Raw genomic sequence first — 19,145 nt, 5'->3', positions numbered from 1 at the left:
GGTCCTGTTTCTGATCAACATGCCTTTCTCCTTAGTCCTTGTTCTCCTGTTAATTTGTTGGGCAGAGATTTGCTGGATGGCCCTAGGTCTTCGGGGGAGGTCTCTGGTGTGTGCTCTAGAGACTTCCCCATCTCGGAGGAGACATCCTGTTTCTCCTCTGTTGATTCAGGCTCCTCCGGTACCTGAGATGCCTCCAGTGCTTCCTGCTGAGCTTGGCTGTTCATCTTCTCCTCAGCTTCAATCTCCTCTGAGCTGGGGATGGAGTTCTTTTTTGGGCGGCCTTTGGGCTTCGTTGGAGCTTCCTGCCCACCTTTTAGTACCTGGAGCAAAAGATGCTACAAGTCAGGATTCACCTTAAGAGTCCTCTAGTGTGGCTGCCATCTAAGGTCCTGCTGGTACATGAGGGTGGCTTTCATCCCTGTGAAGACATTGGGGACAAGGCCTACAGGCAACTCATCTGAGTATGTGGTGACCCACACCTCATGGGACTTCAAAAGAGCTTAGTGCTGCCCTTCTGCAAAGGGAAGTTCACCCATTGATTCCTTTCAATTATATTAGCACAACAAGCACCAGCCTCAAGCATGCAGACAGGCTCAGAAGGACTCAGCCATGCTGTGCTCTCTGCATCCACACATGCACAAATGCAAAATTCAGCTCCCTTCCAGAGATGGCTTTTCCCCTCCTTATTTAGATAACAGCAGTCATGAGATTTAGCCAGAGCTTTCCAACTAGCTTTCCCTCCTCTTGTTGGTCCTCCTGGTAGCTTTCCTTTCTCTCCTGGTTTAGTCTGCACAGTTCAGGGACACATGGGGGACCCCGGGCTAACCCCAAGCTAGCTAGCTGTGGAGCCAGAAACAATGTAGTTGTGTTAGTACAGCACTCTACCCAGGCTAATTTATCCTGCTTCTTGGAAAACTGAACCAGATATAGTGCCTTGCTTACAAAGCAACCCTGTTTTTAGTACCAGAGCTAGCTGACTTTGAATCAACGTGGGTACCAATATATGGCACTGCATTTTGCAGCATAGATATATCTTGAGAGGCACTCGGATAGTTTTATTTACTCCCGAGTTGAAAGCAATGAACCCCATTTGGTTAGTTTACCAGAATGGATCAGCAAAATAACTTTCACTTCTATTTAGCATCCTAGAACCTACTTGAGTAGGTAGCTACACGTACTCTTCCCTCGATCACTGAAGCACGAGGGCACCTTGAATCAAAACCCCAGATACAAACACTCCCGAATGTTATTTAACTTTAGATGTTTTTTGCAGGTTTACCTTCCTGCAGAATTGCACAGGGAAATATGAATCTTGCCTTAAGAGAAGCTGAGAGCTATGGGACTGTTCAGCCTGGAAATGCACAGGCTCAGGGAGGGGACCTGGTAGAAGCCTGTAAGTATATAAGGGGTGTTTATCAGGATCTGGGGGAACATCAGTTCACCCAGGCACCCCAAGGGATGACAAGGTCCAATGGTCACAAACTCTTCCAAGACCATTTCAGGCTGGACATACGGAAAAACTTCTTTACTGTCCGAGCCGCCAAGGCCTGAAGTAGGTGGTGCAGGCACCTACTCTGGACTCTTTTAAGAAACATTTGGACACTTATCTGGCTGGGATCCTTTGACCCTAGCTGACTTCCTGCCCCTGGGGCAAGGGGGCTGAACTCAATGACCTTCCAAGGTCCCTTCCAGCCCTATTGTCTATGAAATCTATAATTAATCCATTTTTAGAGGCTCCTGTCAGCATTATAGTAGGAGTGATTTATTGAACATCTTGGGGTTCTTGAAGGTTTTCCTGAAGGAAAAGAGAGTGAGACTTGATATTAGGAGTAGAGGAGGGAGAGGAAGGAAGAAGTGGACAGAAACATGAGCAGAGCACAGGGAGCAGAAGCATACATATGTGGAACAAGATAAAGGCCGTGGCAGGGCTAAAGATGGCATCCAAGCAAGAAGCAGGGGCTTTACCTATGGAAGCTGCATTTCTTTCCTGAGGGTGGTTAACCTCATCTTATCCAGGAGATATGTACAATTCCCAAGACTACAGGGTTGCCAAAATACAATAGAGAAACTCCTGTCCTTCCCTCAGTTGTGTTACACCTCCCGTGAGTCCTTGCCCCTGAATCTACACTGCTGCGTATAGCTACTCTCACCTAATGCACTTTCTGCCAGGTGACGTAAACAGCCCTGAAAACTAATTCAATTCAATTTATTAAGGATTCTGGCTAAATGCCATGCTCCCGCAGATGACGTGACACACGTACACCCATAAATATGAATAAGTTCGAACAAAATAACCCAACTACAAATATTAAAAACAGAGCCCACCAACATAAAAACGTGATTAATATAAATATAGTAGTAAATCAAGACACGAATCTATAATATTGTTGTAGAGAGACTCACAATTGAGACAATAAAATCAAATGTAATGTTCAAATGTATCACTCATGTCAGTAATAAAGGATATTTAACTCTAATTGCCTCAGCCTTATAAGCAAAAATTGCGAGACGGTTTGCTACATTTGGATCTGTTTCCTGTAGAAGCCAGATTAATTTCTCTCGGTTTGAGTAATGCAACAATTTCTGCAAGAACGGTAATAAATAGGTTCTCCTTATGTTAGTATATAAAGAACATTTTAATACATAGTGGATAGTATCTTCCAAAACTCCTAGACAGACTGGGCAACATCTTTTAGCCCCTGGAATGGAAAATCTATGTCCAGCCAGAACAGCTGTGGGCATCTGAGTCTAGTCAAAGAGGATCACCATTTATTATTAAGATGCAACTGTAGATACCTTTCTCCCCCACAATCTAAAAGCTAAAAGTCTGGACCAGATTCTCAGCTGGTATCTATAGCAGAGCTGTGCTGACACTGCTGGTGATGTAGCCTGGCTCAACAGTCGCCCCTCTGAAACTGGACAAGAAGATCTGCTTGGAAGTTCTTACCATTTTCTTCCACTTCATCCTGCGGTTCTGGTACCACGTCTTCACCTGGAGCTGAGTCAGCCCCAGTGACTGAGCGAGGTCCAGCCTACAAAAGGAAGAAAGAGGAACACTTTGACAAAGAACATGTAGAAGAAGAAGTTGAAATCAGATGCATGGCAGTAGCCAGTCTGTGCCTATATCTTGCAGAAAACTAACGTGTGGCTCATACACAAGGACGTTAATGCTTGAAACAGAGAGCTGCTAGGTTCTAACTTGTGTCTTATCTTCAGCTCTGCGGAAAATTATATAAATTTAGTATCCAAAAAGTATGGTTTCATGGAGGAAGCAAGAATGGTCATTTGCTTATGGCACGGGACCAGGAGACAGGAGAATATCTGTTCTATTTCGATCTTTTCCAGTTTGATCACATAAATGAATGAGGCAAAAGCTTTCAGGAGGTTGGTCATCCAGCCTGAAACACCTTGAAATGCTGGTGTTTAAAACTTATGAGAACTGGCACTTGTAATTTCAGGAGTCACTGGGGCCCAGCAGGTTGTACAATTGAACACAAGGCATCTCAGAGGAGCCCCCAAGAATGGAGACACTCCAAATTAGCATCTACCTTTGAAATGTTGTCTTCATCTTCAATAAGCCTAGTTTTGCCTGTCTGCAAAATGGGGAGATCAGAGACCAAACTAACCCCTGGAGTAATTCGTTTGGTGTCACTTAAGTAACAAAAACAAATCTAGTGTTTCAGTGGCGTAGGGATGAGTTCGGAGACTCTCAGCAGAGCCCAGGAAACATTATGCTGCCCGGTGAGACCACGCACAACCTAGCAATGATGAGCTGCAAGCATGGAGCTTCAGTCAAATGTGTTCTGGTCCTTATGAATTATCTGTGCAGTGTTTTGTGGGTCTGGAGAAGGGATACAAGCTGTCCAAGGCTAAGATATTATAACAAAACTTCTGTTCTAGCTGCCTGTATAGAGAGGACAGGCACATGCCTATATAGTCAAATACCCCCCAACCACACACGTGTGCATTTGCAATTCTGGGACCCCATTGCAGCTGAAGGCGCTTGTTCACTTTTTGCTTACAGTACTTTTTGGAGTAGCTCCATTGAAATCAAAGGAGATAAACTGTTGTGTTGGAAAGAAGACTCGAGATACTAGTTCCAGGCATTATCCCATCTGTCTACGCTCCCTCATTTCTAATTAGCTGTGCTACAGAGTAGCCCTCCACGTGCCTCAATTTTGCCCCGTGTCCAAAGTTGCAAGAACGAGCACAAATTGCCATCTACTTCCTTGCCACTGTGCTTCCAGCCAGGATTTCACACGGGAAAATGTCTGTTTGATTAACTCGTGCCAGACAGCATGTGCCTTACCAGAGCTATATCACCTGTAACCATTACAGTCTCTCGCCACGCGCATTAGAGTGACGAGCATTGCCTAGGAAACCAAAGAAACAAACAGAAAGAGAGGGGAAAATGCACGGGGGGAGAGACTGCTCGTCAGCCTCGGTCACGTACAAAGCCCAGAAATATTCATGCTGTCAAGTTAACTCAGCCAGCCTGAGTGCCTGATTGATGGGATCATCCCCCTCGTCATTTGAGGTTGTGCTGAGTCAGTCAGCACAGCACCTGAACCTCGGGAGCTACGGAGTTGTACTTAATGGCCGTCCTAGTCAACAGGGCTCAGAGATCCAGCTTAAAAGCTGCTGCGTGCCACTGAAAAGCTGCGCTCACATGAAAATCCGACCCCTGCTTTGCTCACGTGACGCATGAGCTTATCAGTAGATGTCAATGCAGAAGTTCATAGCTTCTCACCCACAAAGTAGTTTAAAATTAGGAGTCAGTGCTACTTGTGGGGCTCACTGAGCTTCTTCAGGTTTGCAAAACTACTCTGAGTTGGCAAACTTCTTGTCCTAGAATTTGAACCTACAGTTCTTCCTCCTGCTCACCCCCACAAAGGCCAATGGGAAATCCTTGAAAACAAATGACAAATTCCCTTTGTCTTGACTAAAACAATGGATCACTCCAACAACCAGGCTGTCTCTACAAAAATGGTCTTTACATAAAACAATAAATTAGTCTCCCAACTCCCTAAATTAAACTGAAGGACAGCGGGATGAGATGACCTGCTAAAGATCATCGGAGGACAGACCCAAAGCAGAGCCAGAAACAGAATTCAAATATCCTGAGATCTGGACCGCTTGTCTGTCCACTGGCCCACGTTTCTACCAGACCAGCCTGCTTCAACAGTTTCTTCATCTCCTTTGGGAGGATTTCACACGAACAGCTGTCAGGCAAATCTCCTGCACTAGTGCTACAGCTGGCTGGAGAGACCAAATGCCCCGCTTTTGAAAAATGTCACCCTCCAAAATCTGGGGAGTCTGTGGGAATTTTCTAAAGAAACATTTTTTTAAAATGTAGTTTAATTTTGAAATGCCACTTTCACATAGAGGTTAGAAAAACACTTGCCTGGCATGGTTTAATCAAGGATGATCCTGCCCTGAGCACAGGACTGGACAGGATTTCATATTTCATTTAATGAAATCCTGTCCAGTCCCGTGCTCAGGGCAGGATCATCCTTGATTAAACCATGCCAGGCAAGTGTTTTTCTAACCTCTATGTGAGGACCTTACGATGATGTCCTAAGGTCCCTTCCAGCCCTACTTTTGGGATCCTGTGATTTCTATGATACTTTTTCCCACCCATCCCTTTCTCTAGTGGAATAAAAGGGAAGCAGAGAGAGTAATGAGAGAGAAAGCAGTAAACACTGCCCCCAAAATAAGAAATTGAAAATTAACAAAATCAAGGTTTATTTCCAAATCCTAAAACGAAGCAACCCTGTAAGTTGAATAAAGAAACGTGTTAGTTTAGATGTGAAATATTGATGTAAAATTTTCATTTCAACCTAAAGTGTCATTTTGGTCCAATGTGTAGGGAGGGTGCGGAGGTGGGGACGTCATTCAGTACAACTGTTTTGGGTTCCAGTGCTCCCAATGGAAAACTAAAATAGTCGGCTGCAATTAAACACTTCCCATGGGTAATCAGCTTCTTCAGGGAAAATTTCAAAGTGAAAACATTTCAACCAGCTTAAACAATAAGCGCAAATCCCATCCTCCGAGACATTTAGGGAGAGACGGGGACTTTCTCTGCTGGGCATGGGCCGGTGGAACAGGGCTGATATACAAATGACCATCTACACTGTCAGAGGCATGACGACAACATACAGACATGCCCCCACAGTAGCTTTAATCTAGCTAGCAGTCAAGACTGCAGCACAGGCTTTAACACAGGTTGTACAGGCCCATCAGCAATGCTGTGTATTTACATAGCACACCTGATGCCTGGGCTGCTGCTACTTGGCTGCACCGTTACCCAAGTTAGCTCGACAAGAGCTAGCTTGTCTATGCCTGCTGATGTTGCAATCACACCTCCACACTGCAACACTGACAAAGCCATGCACATCTGCACTGGACAGGCAGAACACCTGGTGCACCCCTGTCGAAGGGACAGGGGCCTTCGCTGTTTCTCGGATGTCTCCCTCTGCATGGATGCATGCTGGCATGCACCGATATGTTCTATTCATGGCTTCTTTGATCCTGTGAAACGTTAGCCTTGAAACCGAATCTGGTCATCTGCCCGAGGCCTCCGCCAAAAGCCAAGTCATCTTTGCGGAGGGAGAAGACAGCTCAATACAGCTGGAGAGCGCTCAGCATGGAAACAGCTGAACAGCTCTTCTGCTGCCTTTCCTGCTATTACTGTAAGACACGTTTTCCCCTGTTTCTCTTAAAGTAGTATGGAGAGCCAACAAGGGGTGAAGACACCTCACTGCCAGACACCTTGCGACTCGGCCAAACTACCTTCCCAACAGCCTTTATCACGCACGGTTGTGTCCTGATCAGACAGAAATGGATACTAGGCAGGAGCGTGATACCGTTCCCAGGATGTCTGTGTATTGGTCACTCTCTATTCTTCCCTCACCCCCAAAAAGCTATTGCGGGCTGGAGCTGGTGCTTTTAAAGTATTTGTTACAGGTAACTGGTGACACATGGAGTAAACGGAGAGGACAGGCTTAAGGTAATTTCATTTTTACATGCCCAGGTGGTGCTTTTTGATAGGCACGCAGCTGCAATTTTTGTCACTTTTGCACAGTATTCTATGTAGTTATGTTCCCTCTGCATCTCCCGACTGAGCATGCTCAGTAGCTGCACTCTGGCTGCACTGGTGTCTTAATGGTTTTGTATTTCCTACTCATGGATGTAAGGCTGGGTAATAACTAGCTACCACAACTGGTAATGACTAATAAACACTAATACCCACGGTGTCTGATGCCTCCCACCTTCCAGCCCAGTAATCTGCACCCGGAAGGCGTTCGAAGGTTCATCTCAAGGAGAGGGCTCAAAACTGCTCTGGGCAATAACTAGCCTGTGCGCTGATGGATAGAGCATACCCATTGGCTGGGCAAGTGCCCTGACCACTAAGCAACTGGGCTAAAAGGATCTCCTTCTCCTTTTTAATGTCTTGCAGGTACATGCACAGGGTGATCCCATTCCCAACAGGTGGGAGTACAAGCCAAACTGCGCATAGCACCAAAGCTTGCCCTTGCTGGCCAGAGGAGAATTCGGGCCATGATGTACCGCTGACATCTCTTCCCCAGGCCTCAGCCCAGCTGCCCAGACCCCACACAGCCCCTCCTACCTGTCTGGAGTAGACAGATACTTCTGCTTCTGGAATTTCTTCTCCAGCCCCATCAGCTGCAGTTCTGTGAAGATGGTCCGGCTGCGACGGGGCTTCTTCGACCGTGCCGTAGGCTGTTCTGCTTCTGACTCACTGCTGGCAGGGGTTTCGCTGACTGGCGTCTCTGAGCTGGCACCTACTGAGGAGGACTGAGGTGACAGCACCCGAGAGCTGGTGGCTGCGGGGATGATATGGGAAACCACAGAGGGCTGCCTGGTGATGATGGAGATGAGAGGATATGCCCTCACAGAAGGGGACCCTGGGGAAAGGAAAGAGCATAAAGGATAGTTTAATGGCAGTACAGTCTGGCAGGGAGGGCACCAGACTGGGTGAGGGAGCTGGCTCTGTTGGTAACTTCTGTCATGCAGAGGAGGTGGGGGTGTTATTCATCCAGTTAACAGAGAAGTTAATTTAAAGCAAAGTCACTTACCCAGTGGAACTCACCTTCCCTAGGCACTAAAGGAAACACTAGAGATGCACCCTGGCTGGACCTTAAGTCTCTGCCACCCCTAGAACTAGGCAGGAATTCAGCCTCCAGCTCCAGTTCTTGCAACAAGGGCCCATCCTATAACACCAAATCCAAGCGTTCCCAAATTCCAGTCGTTCTGATTCAGATCTGGACTTCACAGCCCTCTTCTGAATCCCCGTCAGCACAATTCCAGACGCAGGTTCTTATTCAGTCGGAAAGCCATAAATCACACATCCTGTAAAACCTATATGCAAGCTGATGGGACCAATTGACAGGGAATGTCTGATGACTGAGGCATCGTGTGAAGAAGGAACTGGAGCTGGGCAGGTTTGCAGCTGATCTTGGACAAGCCACTTCATTTCTCTGTGCCTCAATTTCCCCATCTAGAACCTGGAAATAATACATCTTGGCTACTTTAAGGGGGTTGGCTGAGGTTTAAGGAATTGTTGGGTGATATATTTTATTGGGCCAACTGCCTGGTTGGGATAAAGTTAGGCAAGCTTTCACATACATTAATGTTTATAAAGGACAGGGAATGCACGTTATCAAGGGACCATGAAAACGCTTGCTTCCACCGATTAGCAGTTATCCACACAGACGGTTCTGTGGAAGAAACTCAGTGTGAGCAATCTGGTTACATATGCTGTTAAAACCCAGACAGTTTCTATTCCCAGGGAGAAAAAATCCTTTTGGAAGCCAATAGTTTGCATCACCAAAATTACATTTCCACTGTTGTCCCTATTGACTAGCAAAGAGGGGGCCTAACCCGTCCTGCCCATGCGGTAAGCAATGCAGCCGAAGAGTAAAGCAAGCACTTAGCAGCTTAAGAAGCAAATAAAAATAAAAGCTCCTGAACTCAAAACATGGGCCCGCTCTGGACAGATGGTGCCATTTAGTCATCTCTGAAAGAAGCCACTGAAGAACTGTCCGGCAACCCCAGCACCACAATGGGAGCAGCATGCTATGAACCCCAGCCACGTGCTGAGCCACCCCAGCTGATAGCTGCAGCCATCTATAGATACCAGCTGCTTTCCAAACCGGGCCTAGTGCACTGATCCCCGCCAGTCTTGTCCCCCTCAAATCAAGATTTAATTTAGTTAATGCAAACAAAAAAAAAGCCTTGAAATACAAGAAGAGAAATGGCTGGACTCCATCAGCTGTCAGTAACTTGTCTAATAATGAAAACAAAAAAGGATTCTTCTTTTCAGTCTTTGTTGCTCCTCTGCAACTTGTGACTGTGCCGGTCTACAAAAGCACAATGTTTATCAGCCAAATCCTGCACAGATTTATCATTTCTATTGCCATGTCACAGAGGTGATAAATCTGTGCAGGATTCGGCCGATAAACATTGTACTTTTGTAGACCAGCACAGTCACAAGTTGCAAAGGGTCTCAGTTAACAGGTTCCCAACTTGCATCCACAGCACTAATCCTTCCCACTCTTGAGCAGGGTTCACCTCCGTTCTCTGAACCTGAGACATCATTCCTATTCTTGCACATAGGTGGCTTTTGGCACCAATGAGCCTGTTAATTGATACTTTCTCCCTTACGCTTCTGACGGTTTCCAGTGTAACACAGAAGAAACCACAAGATTGCTAAGGAGCAATAAATCACTGAGCTCCGAAACTTCTGAAAGGCTGTAGCTGATTGAAACCTTGGGAGGGAAGCATTTTTACAAGGGGCTCACTTCTAGGGAGCTTAGAGAAAGTATCTGATATCAGAGCAATCTGGGATATCTCCTTCCCTCTTAGGGCTGGTGGGGGTGTGTTGGCCTGCACAGTGGAAGGGTGAGGACAGCTCCCAAAGCAGTGGAAAACTTGGACATCAGATAGCAGAAGAGTCTCTTAATGCTAAGCAAGCATATGCAAGGATGAAGAAATGGGAAATGAGCACTGGCCTGAGCATGCTTGCTTAATATTGCAGAGATTCAGGAGTGCTGGGCAACGGACAATTCTTGGTTATTGTGTGGAAGCGTATGGGGTCATGTTTTTACAAGAGCTCAGATGCAGGTTTTCAAGTACTCAGCACCTACTTGAACACCTAAAAAGGCATATTTTCCACAGCATTCAGCATCCTACAATGCCTATGATAAGATTTTCAGACCAGCTCATCACACCCCCATTGCAGTACCGATATCAAAATGCTTACTTGCAACACTTGAGTCAGATTTGTTCCTCATGAGCAACAAGGAATGGTTTGCAGTTGCCAAGTCACTGATGACTGATAACCTGTTAGAGCTGCTGGCACAGATTATTTTCTATTCTTTTATTGTTTAGGAATATAATTAAGACTTGTAGGTCAGGTCTGGGCCAAATAACTGAGCTGGCATGACCATGAAGTGACCACAAATCACTGAAGTGTCGTATAAAAGACATGTTCACCCCAGTGCCAGACAGCACATCTCAGGCTCCTCAAGCCTAATTCAGAAGGAAAAAGGAGAATTTATGGTGCAGAGATGTAGCAAGGAGAGTGTTTGGAAAGCGACTTTTGCAACAGATGCTACCTGGGAGAAGGTTGCAGATACAGAAACAAACTAAAGTTGATGAGCAAACTTATCCCTTCACACTGGTGTAAACCAGGATAAGATCCTATTGAGGCAGGCTGAGTGAAACAGCAACACATTTCAAAGGAGCCCAATGGAATTAAATGCCAAGCTCCAAGGATGGCAGTCAGACAGAGGTGAGCGAGGGGAGGATGAGAGCCACCCAGATGAGTGCCCACTACGGCTGTGCAAAGCTTCGAGTGGTGATTCGATTCGGAGGAGATTCGGCCCGATTCAGCGGTTGAATCACTGAATCCAAATCAAATCAAGGGACGAATGTAAAGGTCCGAACTGATTCAAAGCTGAAAAGTCTGGATCTGAATCTAGAGGTGTTTGGATCCCTTTTTAGTCTGGCGTGGTATTGTGGGAATAAAGCAATTTCTTAATCTCTCACAAATGAAATGTTGGCAAACCGCTCTGTCTGCTCCGTGCTGTCATGACATGCTCTGTCCCACCGGCGTACAGGCGAGCGCTGCTGCTCCATTCTGCACTTCTGTCTTGCTGAACAGTTTCAAGGGGATCTGCATGTACTTTACACTGTCACATATCGCTGTCTCCAACACTATTTCCAAATCAGAATCACCACCCATTTAAGCACGGAAAAGTAAAACTTTCCAAGCAGGAGCCACACGCTGAAAAATGCATTTGTATCCTCAGCAGTGAGCTACAAATGTTTTATGCTTCGCAGCCCCCTCAAAATCTAGGTGAAGCGTGGTACAATGGCCTGGTTCTCCTCAAGACAGGGGCTGTCTATTCCTGTGTGTCTGAACACAATACAGCCTTATTGCATCTGTTGTAACACCGCCACCCATAACTGTGTCATTCTCAAATTCAGAAGAGTCCTGGGTTAGATTCAAGATCCAGTAATTTCTGGACCATTAGAACTAGAAATGAGCTCTTTATACCAGCCAAAGGCTAGGAATCCTCCTTTTCTAGTGTGTAGGCAAGGTTTTTCCTTAATGGTTAGAAAAAAAATGATCATTTAACTATCATGAGTTTGAGCAAAATTTGGACTCTTCTTCCTGTCCAGCCATATCTGTACCTCTAGCGGACAATGTTAGGGTTAATTGAACCAAGGGCTAAATGGAATAAAAACTGCTTTAATTTCTGCACATAGCACTGTTTGAGACTCTCAAAACATTCAAATAAAAAAGCCCCTTAAAAAATCTTTGAAGTGTCTACGAGGGGAATTAGTACTATACCCATTTTTCAGCTGAATCAGCCGGGTCACAGAGATTAATTGATTGCTAGCAAATTACACTCTGAACCTGAGGCAGCATTTGGAGAACCCAGGAGTCCAGGTTCCTAATCAGAGGCATGGAAAATACTTGCAGCACAACACAAAATAAACTCAAAAATTCAAAGGGAGCTTGGCTGGTTGAAAAACCAGGTGTAAAATCACCCCATCGTCCCTCAGAAGCGTTTCATCAGGAATGTGAATTTTTCCTAACCATTTCTCAGGAATACATTAGAGCAGGGTGGCAGCGTCTCATGCTCGGTGTGAACCTGGGGTACAAGGCAGGAGAGAACTGGTCCCAAATGTACTAAGACTTTTTATCAACCCAAGCTCCACTCAGCTCCAGCTGTCTGTTGGGAGGTTTTTGACTGAACTTTTTGTGACCACTGGACTTAATGCAATATATACCACCATTGTGGATCGCATTTCAAAAGTATAATTAAAATTAAGTACTTCAAACACATCTTTTCTTTCCCTCTTCTCCCTCCTCCTCCCTCTCTTGGCTGGATGTGATCTACACTGCATACCTTTAACATAGGCAAATGCAGACAAGGGGGAAGAGAAAAGGGAAAGCACTAATTAATTGCACTGTTTGACTGCAGGCAATGGCAGAACAATTTCCCCTCCTGGGCAAACTCAGCTAATTCTGTTTTGGAAAGAAAGAAAAAGGAAGGAAAGATTTATGGATCAGCTCCTTTTGGCAGGTTGGCTCTGCTCAGAGGCAGAATGAGAGTTTGCTCAGAACACGCTGCAGCCAATGGTAAATAAAAGAAGAAAATGAACTTAGGAGTCGGGAAGGCCTGTGAATCTGCTGATTCCCAAGCATCAAAAGTTGGTTTTGAAAAGAGGTTGTTCTGAAATGAAGCATCAGCATCAGGTTGCGCAGCAAAGATGTGGGCAGCCTGGGAAAAAAACCCCCAAGAGCTAGCCCTGAGAGAAAGGAAAAGGACATTAGGAACCAAGCTGTGCGGCAAGTGTGTTTGTCCTTCCGCACATCCAATATTTTCCATTTTCATCCAAAAATCAAAAGTGATTATTTTTTTCACTTTTCAGCAACAAAAACAGAAAACTGGGGGCTGAAAATGTCGAGTGTTCTGACAAAAAGTCTGAATGTTTTCCAGCCAACGCTTTCCATGAACGTTTTTGGTTTAGTCAAAAACCCAACTTTCTGTTTAAAAAACAGAAAACTGCCCAAACTGAGTTTGGAGAAGCCCAACTTCCAGATAAAGGTGAAGAAGATGCACAAAGTCACTCAAGCTGGACCTGACTCCTGTTGATATGGATATGAGCAGTCCCACTGGCTTTAGTGGGAGAAGCATTAAGGAAGAACTGAGTTACACCGCTGAAGGGCCTGGGGTGAACAGGCAATGAATGAAATTCCTCCCCGGGTAGAGGGCCTGCACAAGGGCAGTCATGCACAGAAGTCTCACACGGCACCAGGTCTTCAGCTCATAGCCATCAGTGTAGGTCCAGAGAAGGCAATTCGCTTCAGCCGAGCACCTGACTTCTGCAAGGGATCCAAGCGACCTTGTGCCAGGTCACTGCACAAAGGTGGATTATCCCAAGAGCATTTGCTATTTACATCTCCAGCTGTTGTAAGCAGGGTTGCTCTGTTGAAGTCAACTGGAGATATGCTGCAGACACAACCTGCAGATATAAATCCCTAATGTAGTCTCCTAAGGAAAGTCTTAGAGCAAGGTGCCCAGGGAAAGGGCACAAAGGCCTTGGAGAGGGACAGTGTCACTGAACAGCTTCCACTAAACTGAGGGCTAGTGCTGTCCAAGAACTGGCCACGGCTGGTCAAGTTGCAGCAAGGGAAGTTTAGGCTAGATATTAGGAAGAACTTTCTCAGTAGGAGGGCAGTAAAGCACTGGAACAGGCTACCCAGAGAGGTGGTAGAAGCCCCATCCTTGGGGTGTTTCAAAACCCGGCTAGACAAAGCTTTGGCTGGGATGATCTAGTTGGGGCTGGTCCTGTTTTGAGCAGGAGGTTGGACTAGATGTGACTTCCTGAGGTCCCGTCTAACCCAAACTTTTCTATGATTCTTTGATTTTATGATACAGCATGGCCAAGGTAGCAGGGGATGTGTTGCTTATGCAAATCCCATTAGCAGCTTTCATTAGCAGGTGCTGTATTGAGCCCCAGTGCAGTCCCATCTCCCAGGAAAACCCCCGCTGAACTGCCTTGATAATCCCCTCCCCATCCCCTCTTTTGCCTTGCAGACACAGGGAGTGGTAATTACCCTGAAAGCAACAGAGTCTGGCCCAGAATAGCAAACCTTCCTGGCTCTCCCTCCCCCAGGCTGAATGCAGGCAGACGTGAGCTCTGTGCCCCCTGCCACAGGACACTTCACTTCTCTGGGAAGATAATTTCTTACAGTGGCTAGCAGGGCTCGGCCTATCCTTCACCCGGTTTTTCATGGACACACTGCTGGGTTTCTCTCCCACTCCAGGTGCACCTGTCACACTAGTGACCACAGTGCACGTCAAGGCAGGACTGCAGGCCGAGGCGATGGGCTACACAGCTCACAGTACTAGCTGTCTGTGTGGTGAGACTTGTGCACCTACCTAGTGCCCCTTGGTCCTGCATTTTTAAAACTTTGTCACATTTTTCACAGTGTGCATTTTCACAATCCATCTGTGATTGCCCCAGACTGTACAGGCATCTAAGCTGCTTGCTAATCCCATACTCACTCACGACTAAAAATAATCCCTTCTCCTCTCTATGTCTTCCCCCCACCCAATACTTCGCTCCCTTGTTCTATTTGGGATTATGCCTCAAACTTATTATGCATATATCACAAAGCCCCAAATGTGCTACATTCTTGGGGTTTGGTGAAGCTCACAGGACAGGTATTCAGAGGCCAGAGGAATGACAAGGATGGATCACACTTACAGAAGGCAGCTTGATGCGTTAGCAGCAGCATGGGACAAAGCAGGTGTCTTGAGGAGATCGCTTTCAGTTGCTGGCAATGCTTCCTATCTCATGGCAAGCTTCACAATCCCTAGTGTTTTGCAGACTCCCTTACAACCAGGTTGCATCTTCCCTGGCCGCAAAGAAAAGCTTGAACCTCAAATTCCTCTAACACTGGAAGACTTAACACATACCTGTATTTAAATAATATTTAAAAATCTCATGATACTTTGGGCCCAGGAACTCTGCTAGATATTGTGAGGACCATCTACCTATTAACCATTTCCCTATGTAGGCACAGAGCACAGGACGAGAATCAAAAGGTAAAGGCCATTTGGGAACATTGTGCAGAACAGCAGCTTGCTTAGGAAGCAGGAAGCCTCACTGCGAGCATGTGCAGGATCCCCACCGCTTGTCTTCCTGGGAGGATGAAAACCACAAACGATCTAGGAATTTCTTTCCTGAGACTGAAGTTTTCTGCCTGAAACCAGCTGTCACAGTGGATTGATCCCCTGCTCATGATAGATGCAAGGAAGCTGCCCTTAGGGCATTCTTTGTCAGAGGCTTTGGTTTTTGAGTCATAATGCGCATCATAGCTTGCCGTGATCTATCTTCAGGGCATTATAGAGAAAGCTCATATTTTTTGAAGGGCTGTACAGAAAGGAGATACTGATATATATATATATATATATATAAGATTTGGCTTATTGCTCTGTTGATGGGTTATCAGCTGTTATTGTAGGAGATGGGGATGCTACTTCGTGACTGATTAGTGCATTGTAAGTACTGGAAGAGGATCTCAGGCAGGCTCCTCTTCTTCATTTCTAAATATAGTTAAATTACAAACTCTGCCGAGACTTCATGGGGGTGTTTCACTTAGAGCTCCAGCTCCAGAAGTGGTGTGATCATGTAATACTCAGTTTTCATTTCTAAAAAGCCACTTCCTAGCCTTTGTGGTTTCAAAGGAAAAGTGTCACAATCTAAATACAATCAACTTAGCATTTTTTTTTAAACAAATCATATCATTTTGGAGGACCTAGACTCATGATTTTTTTAACTTTTGGGGTTGCCAGTATTGGTCACGTTCTCTTCTACATCAGCGAGGGCAGCCACAGCACATTAAGAGCTCATCACTGGTTTTGATATGGAGTCAGGCAAAAAGCAAGGTAGGGGCACACCTTACAGACTAACTGAATCCATTATAAGGCTGTAAGGTGCCTGACTGCAGACTAACACAGCTGACTCCCTCTCCCTGCTACAGAGTTTCAGAGTTAAACCCACTCGGTGGTAGAAGTACCCCAGCCGGCTAACGTAGTCGATGCAGCTCCTTCCCCTAAGGCACCTGTGTAGTTACACTAATCTGTACATTGAGAGAGCAAGGACAAGACCCCTTCCCCTCCCTGCCCTCCCACCCACTTGTGCAAGGAGTCCTGAAGAGGCTGCTCTTCTCTTACAACCTGACCTTATACCAGGACTGCGAGCCAAGCTGGCCCCTTGGCCCATAAGTAGCCAAAGTGAAATATGTCCAGCTACAGAGTCCCAGGATGCCCAGCACTACACTGGGCAACCGCAGTCTGAACTGAACAACTGTACTGGGGGGAAAACTCACAGGAATCCCTTAAGATGCTGATTCTCATCTCAGTCTACATACTGTAAAAACAACGGTTAGATTGGTTATTCCTTGATTACCAACACTTCCTACGGCAGGCTTCACTGGAGTTGTTGCCACTGGACAAAACTTGTCGATGCTAAGTGTCATCCCTGTGCTGCCTATGGACTATTTCCTCAAGGTTTCCTGATATGCTAATTTAAGAGACAGTGGCAGCTGCTTCTCCATGAAAGGCACATCATTAATTACTTTCAGTTTTCCTCCGGGTGACGCATCATTAACCCTGTAGATCAGCGAGGAGGCATTTGAGCCCAAACCAGGATTCCTGTTGTTCTAGCATGAAGGCAACACTCACATTTATGTGCAGTCTCCGGTATTCTCATTTATTGGGTATAAAACAAGGATTCTGAAATTGAGGCTACTTGGTCTCTTGTCTGCACCTGGTTGTGAACTCCTGCACTCCATTACCTGGCAGCAGGGTCGCTTGGGAGGCAGAGGTTTGTTAGCCAAGTGTTTTCCATCATCCCTATGTTTCAGTTGCACGTTAAGGCCAGTTATAGCCAAATAAAAGCCAGAGACTCTGCACATGAGCAGAGGTGAAGAGAAAGGCACTCCTGGGACATTCTCAAAGCTTCCAAAAATAGTCCCAAGATGCAGCTGAAGTTCACAGAGCCAACACTTCCATGGGAATGAGTGTAACGAAGCCTGGAGGGAAATGTGCTGAGCTTAGTTCTCAATTAGAGCTGTAGAATCAAAAAATTAAATTAATGCTGTTGGGTGTTAGGGAATACAATTTCAGCACGGTCATCTGCTGGATATACAGTCCAACACTGATGTTCCCTGTCTGAGCTCACAGGTACAGCTCATACCATATTCTGGTTCAATCTCAGTTCAGCAAACTGTGCTGTTTCAGTTTCAATTCAATGGATTTTACTAGCATGACAAGGAGTATCAGTGCTTTCAGAGTCCAGTACGGTGCAGCAAGGATCAAAGGATTTCTCAGTAAGCAATGCTTTCTCTACCTTGGGGAGAAAACATGATCCCCTTGTGATCAACAGCAAAATTCCCAGTGAATTTGAGAGGGAGGGAGAATAATCAAAAATACTCATTTTCAGGTTTTGTTGTAGTTTCATTGCTGTTGAAACTTTCTGAGCAAAAGCTGATCCTCCATTTTCCTACACCTGATATAAAGGATTACTGCAATGTGGGTACAAAAGTACTAACCGTGTCAGAACAGCAGTATTTTCCATCCATTTTACACTGATTTAAAAGACAGTGGAAGGTACAAGGCAAAGGGCACAGTTCTGCAATATCCCTGCTTTACAACACCCAGGAGTGCTATTGGTCATTTCTATTAAGTGACCCCACATTCATAAGTTACTGAAGAACGAAAGGAAGAAAAAGTGTAGATTTACTAGTATCCACGTACCCGAGGTTTTCTATCATGGCTGTCACTGTTGGGTTGAAGAGCTGCGAGTAGCAGGGCAAGGCATAAAGGGCACCGTTTTTAAAACCATCTTTCAATATTGTGTCAAGCTTGCACCTGACACCTATTGCGAGCAGAAACCAAGCAACATGATCTGTGTAAATATTAGTTCTTATAATAATAATACCTAACCCCTGAACAGTACGTTTCAACAAAGAACGTCAGCGATTACTTACATGCAAATCAATAAGCAAATAAATAATTAATTGTGTGTGTCATGTTTATGTAGTACGGGGGGAGGACCTAGCCACAGATCCAGTTCCATGACTGGATATTTCAAAAGTTCATGAGCATTTGCTTCCCAGCCTTGGATTAATTAAGAATTTGAGCTACACATGAAATTCCCATTGGAGCTGTTGATACCCAGGTTTTTGACTTGGGTCCATCCCCATGAGCAAGTTATCACCTCGTTGTTCCTGCATAACCTTTACATGAGAATTTAGAATGTACTTAGGCACCCATGCCAGAGGCCCTTGCAGGTCTTGACAAAAAAAACCATCTAGAAAGATAATGAATACTTCCTTAATAATTACAGCTAATATTATAGCATGCTTTTCACATCTTCAAAACACTGCACAGCAATTAACTAATTAGCTCACATCATGGAACAAGCCCCAGAACCTCCCACAATTTGAGCTCTGCTTAGTTACTGCAACAAAGGACAGCAGCATAAAATCCAGCATTGGCTAAATAATCCCCCTGCACCTAATCCTAGTTTAACAACAGGCATCATCCAGACACCAGCATAAAGATCTTGGAGGATTCCAGATCCTTGAGAGATACCACCACTGTGCCAACGTGCCAACAGCAATAATGTTTTGTCATAATACTATGCTACTGGGGCAGCAGGATAAAGACAATGGGAGTAGAGTGGAATGGGGAATGGCAAACAGCCGGGCTCTGCCCAGTAGTGTATCTGGGGACTGGGAGTGAGCAGGGCACTAATCCTGGGTGCTGATTTAGAGAGGGCCCCAGAGTGGCAGGAGCCGGTATGCAGTAAGCCAGCTGCAGCAGCCCAAGGCAACATTGTCACAGCAGCAGCTGTGGCAGTAGCAGCCACAGCAGGTAAGACTTCAGCAGTCGGTATAATACCCCTGTCCACCCTGTCCTGCCCCTCCTCACCCCCAGCTCAGGGCACCAAAGGAGCTTGCTATATCTCTGGCTCTGAATTTTATTTGGGGGTAGGTCAGCTGACTCCAGTTTCTCATTCTCAGAGACGAT

The 19,145-nt window shown here is 45.7% G+C and overlaps 1 protein-coding gene across 1 annotated transcript in view; it reads right to left on the bottom strand.

Annotated features, from left to right (window-relative positions):
- The window catches only part of BARX2 (BARX homeobox 2), a 70,187-nt gene that overhangs the window by 6,078 nt on the left and 44,964 nt on the right, over positions 1 to 19,145 (bottom strand). Inside the window, exons 2-4 of the mRNA XM_019509243.1 lie at positions 7,631 to 7,928; positions 2,948 to 3,032; positions 132 to 320 (exon numbers count right to left, since the gene is read on the bottom strand). Of these exons, the coding sequence (XP_019364788.1) occupies positions 132 to 320; positions 2,948 to 3,032; positions 7,631 to 7,928 (572 nt within the window). The remainder of the gene's footprint in view (positions 1 to 131; positions 321 to 2,947; positions 3,033 to 7,630; positions 7,929 to 19,145) is intronic.

The sequence above is a fragment of the Gavialis gangeticus genome, unplaced genomic scaffold, assembly GCF_001723915.1.
Source record: "Gavialis gangeticus isolate Ggan-Ray unplaced genomic scaffold, GavGan_comp1, whole genome shotgun sequence".
Lineage (NCBI taxonomy): Eukaryota > Metazoa > Chordata > Crocodylia > Gavialidae > Gavialis > Gavialis gangeticus.
The sequence above is the reverse complement of the archived record's forward strand: the minus strand, read 5'-3'. Positions and strand labels throughout refer to the sequence as shown.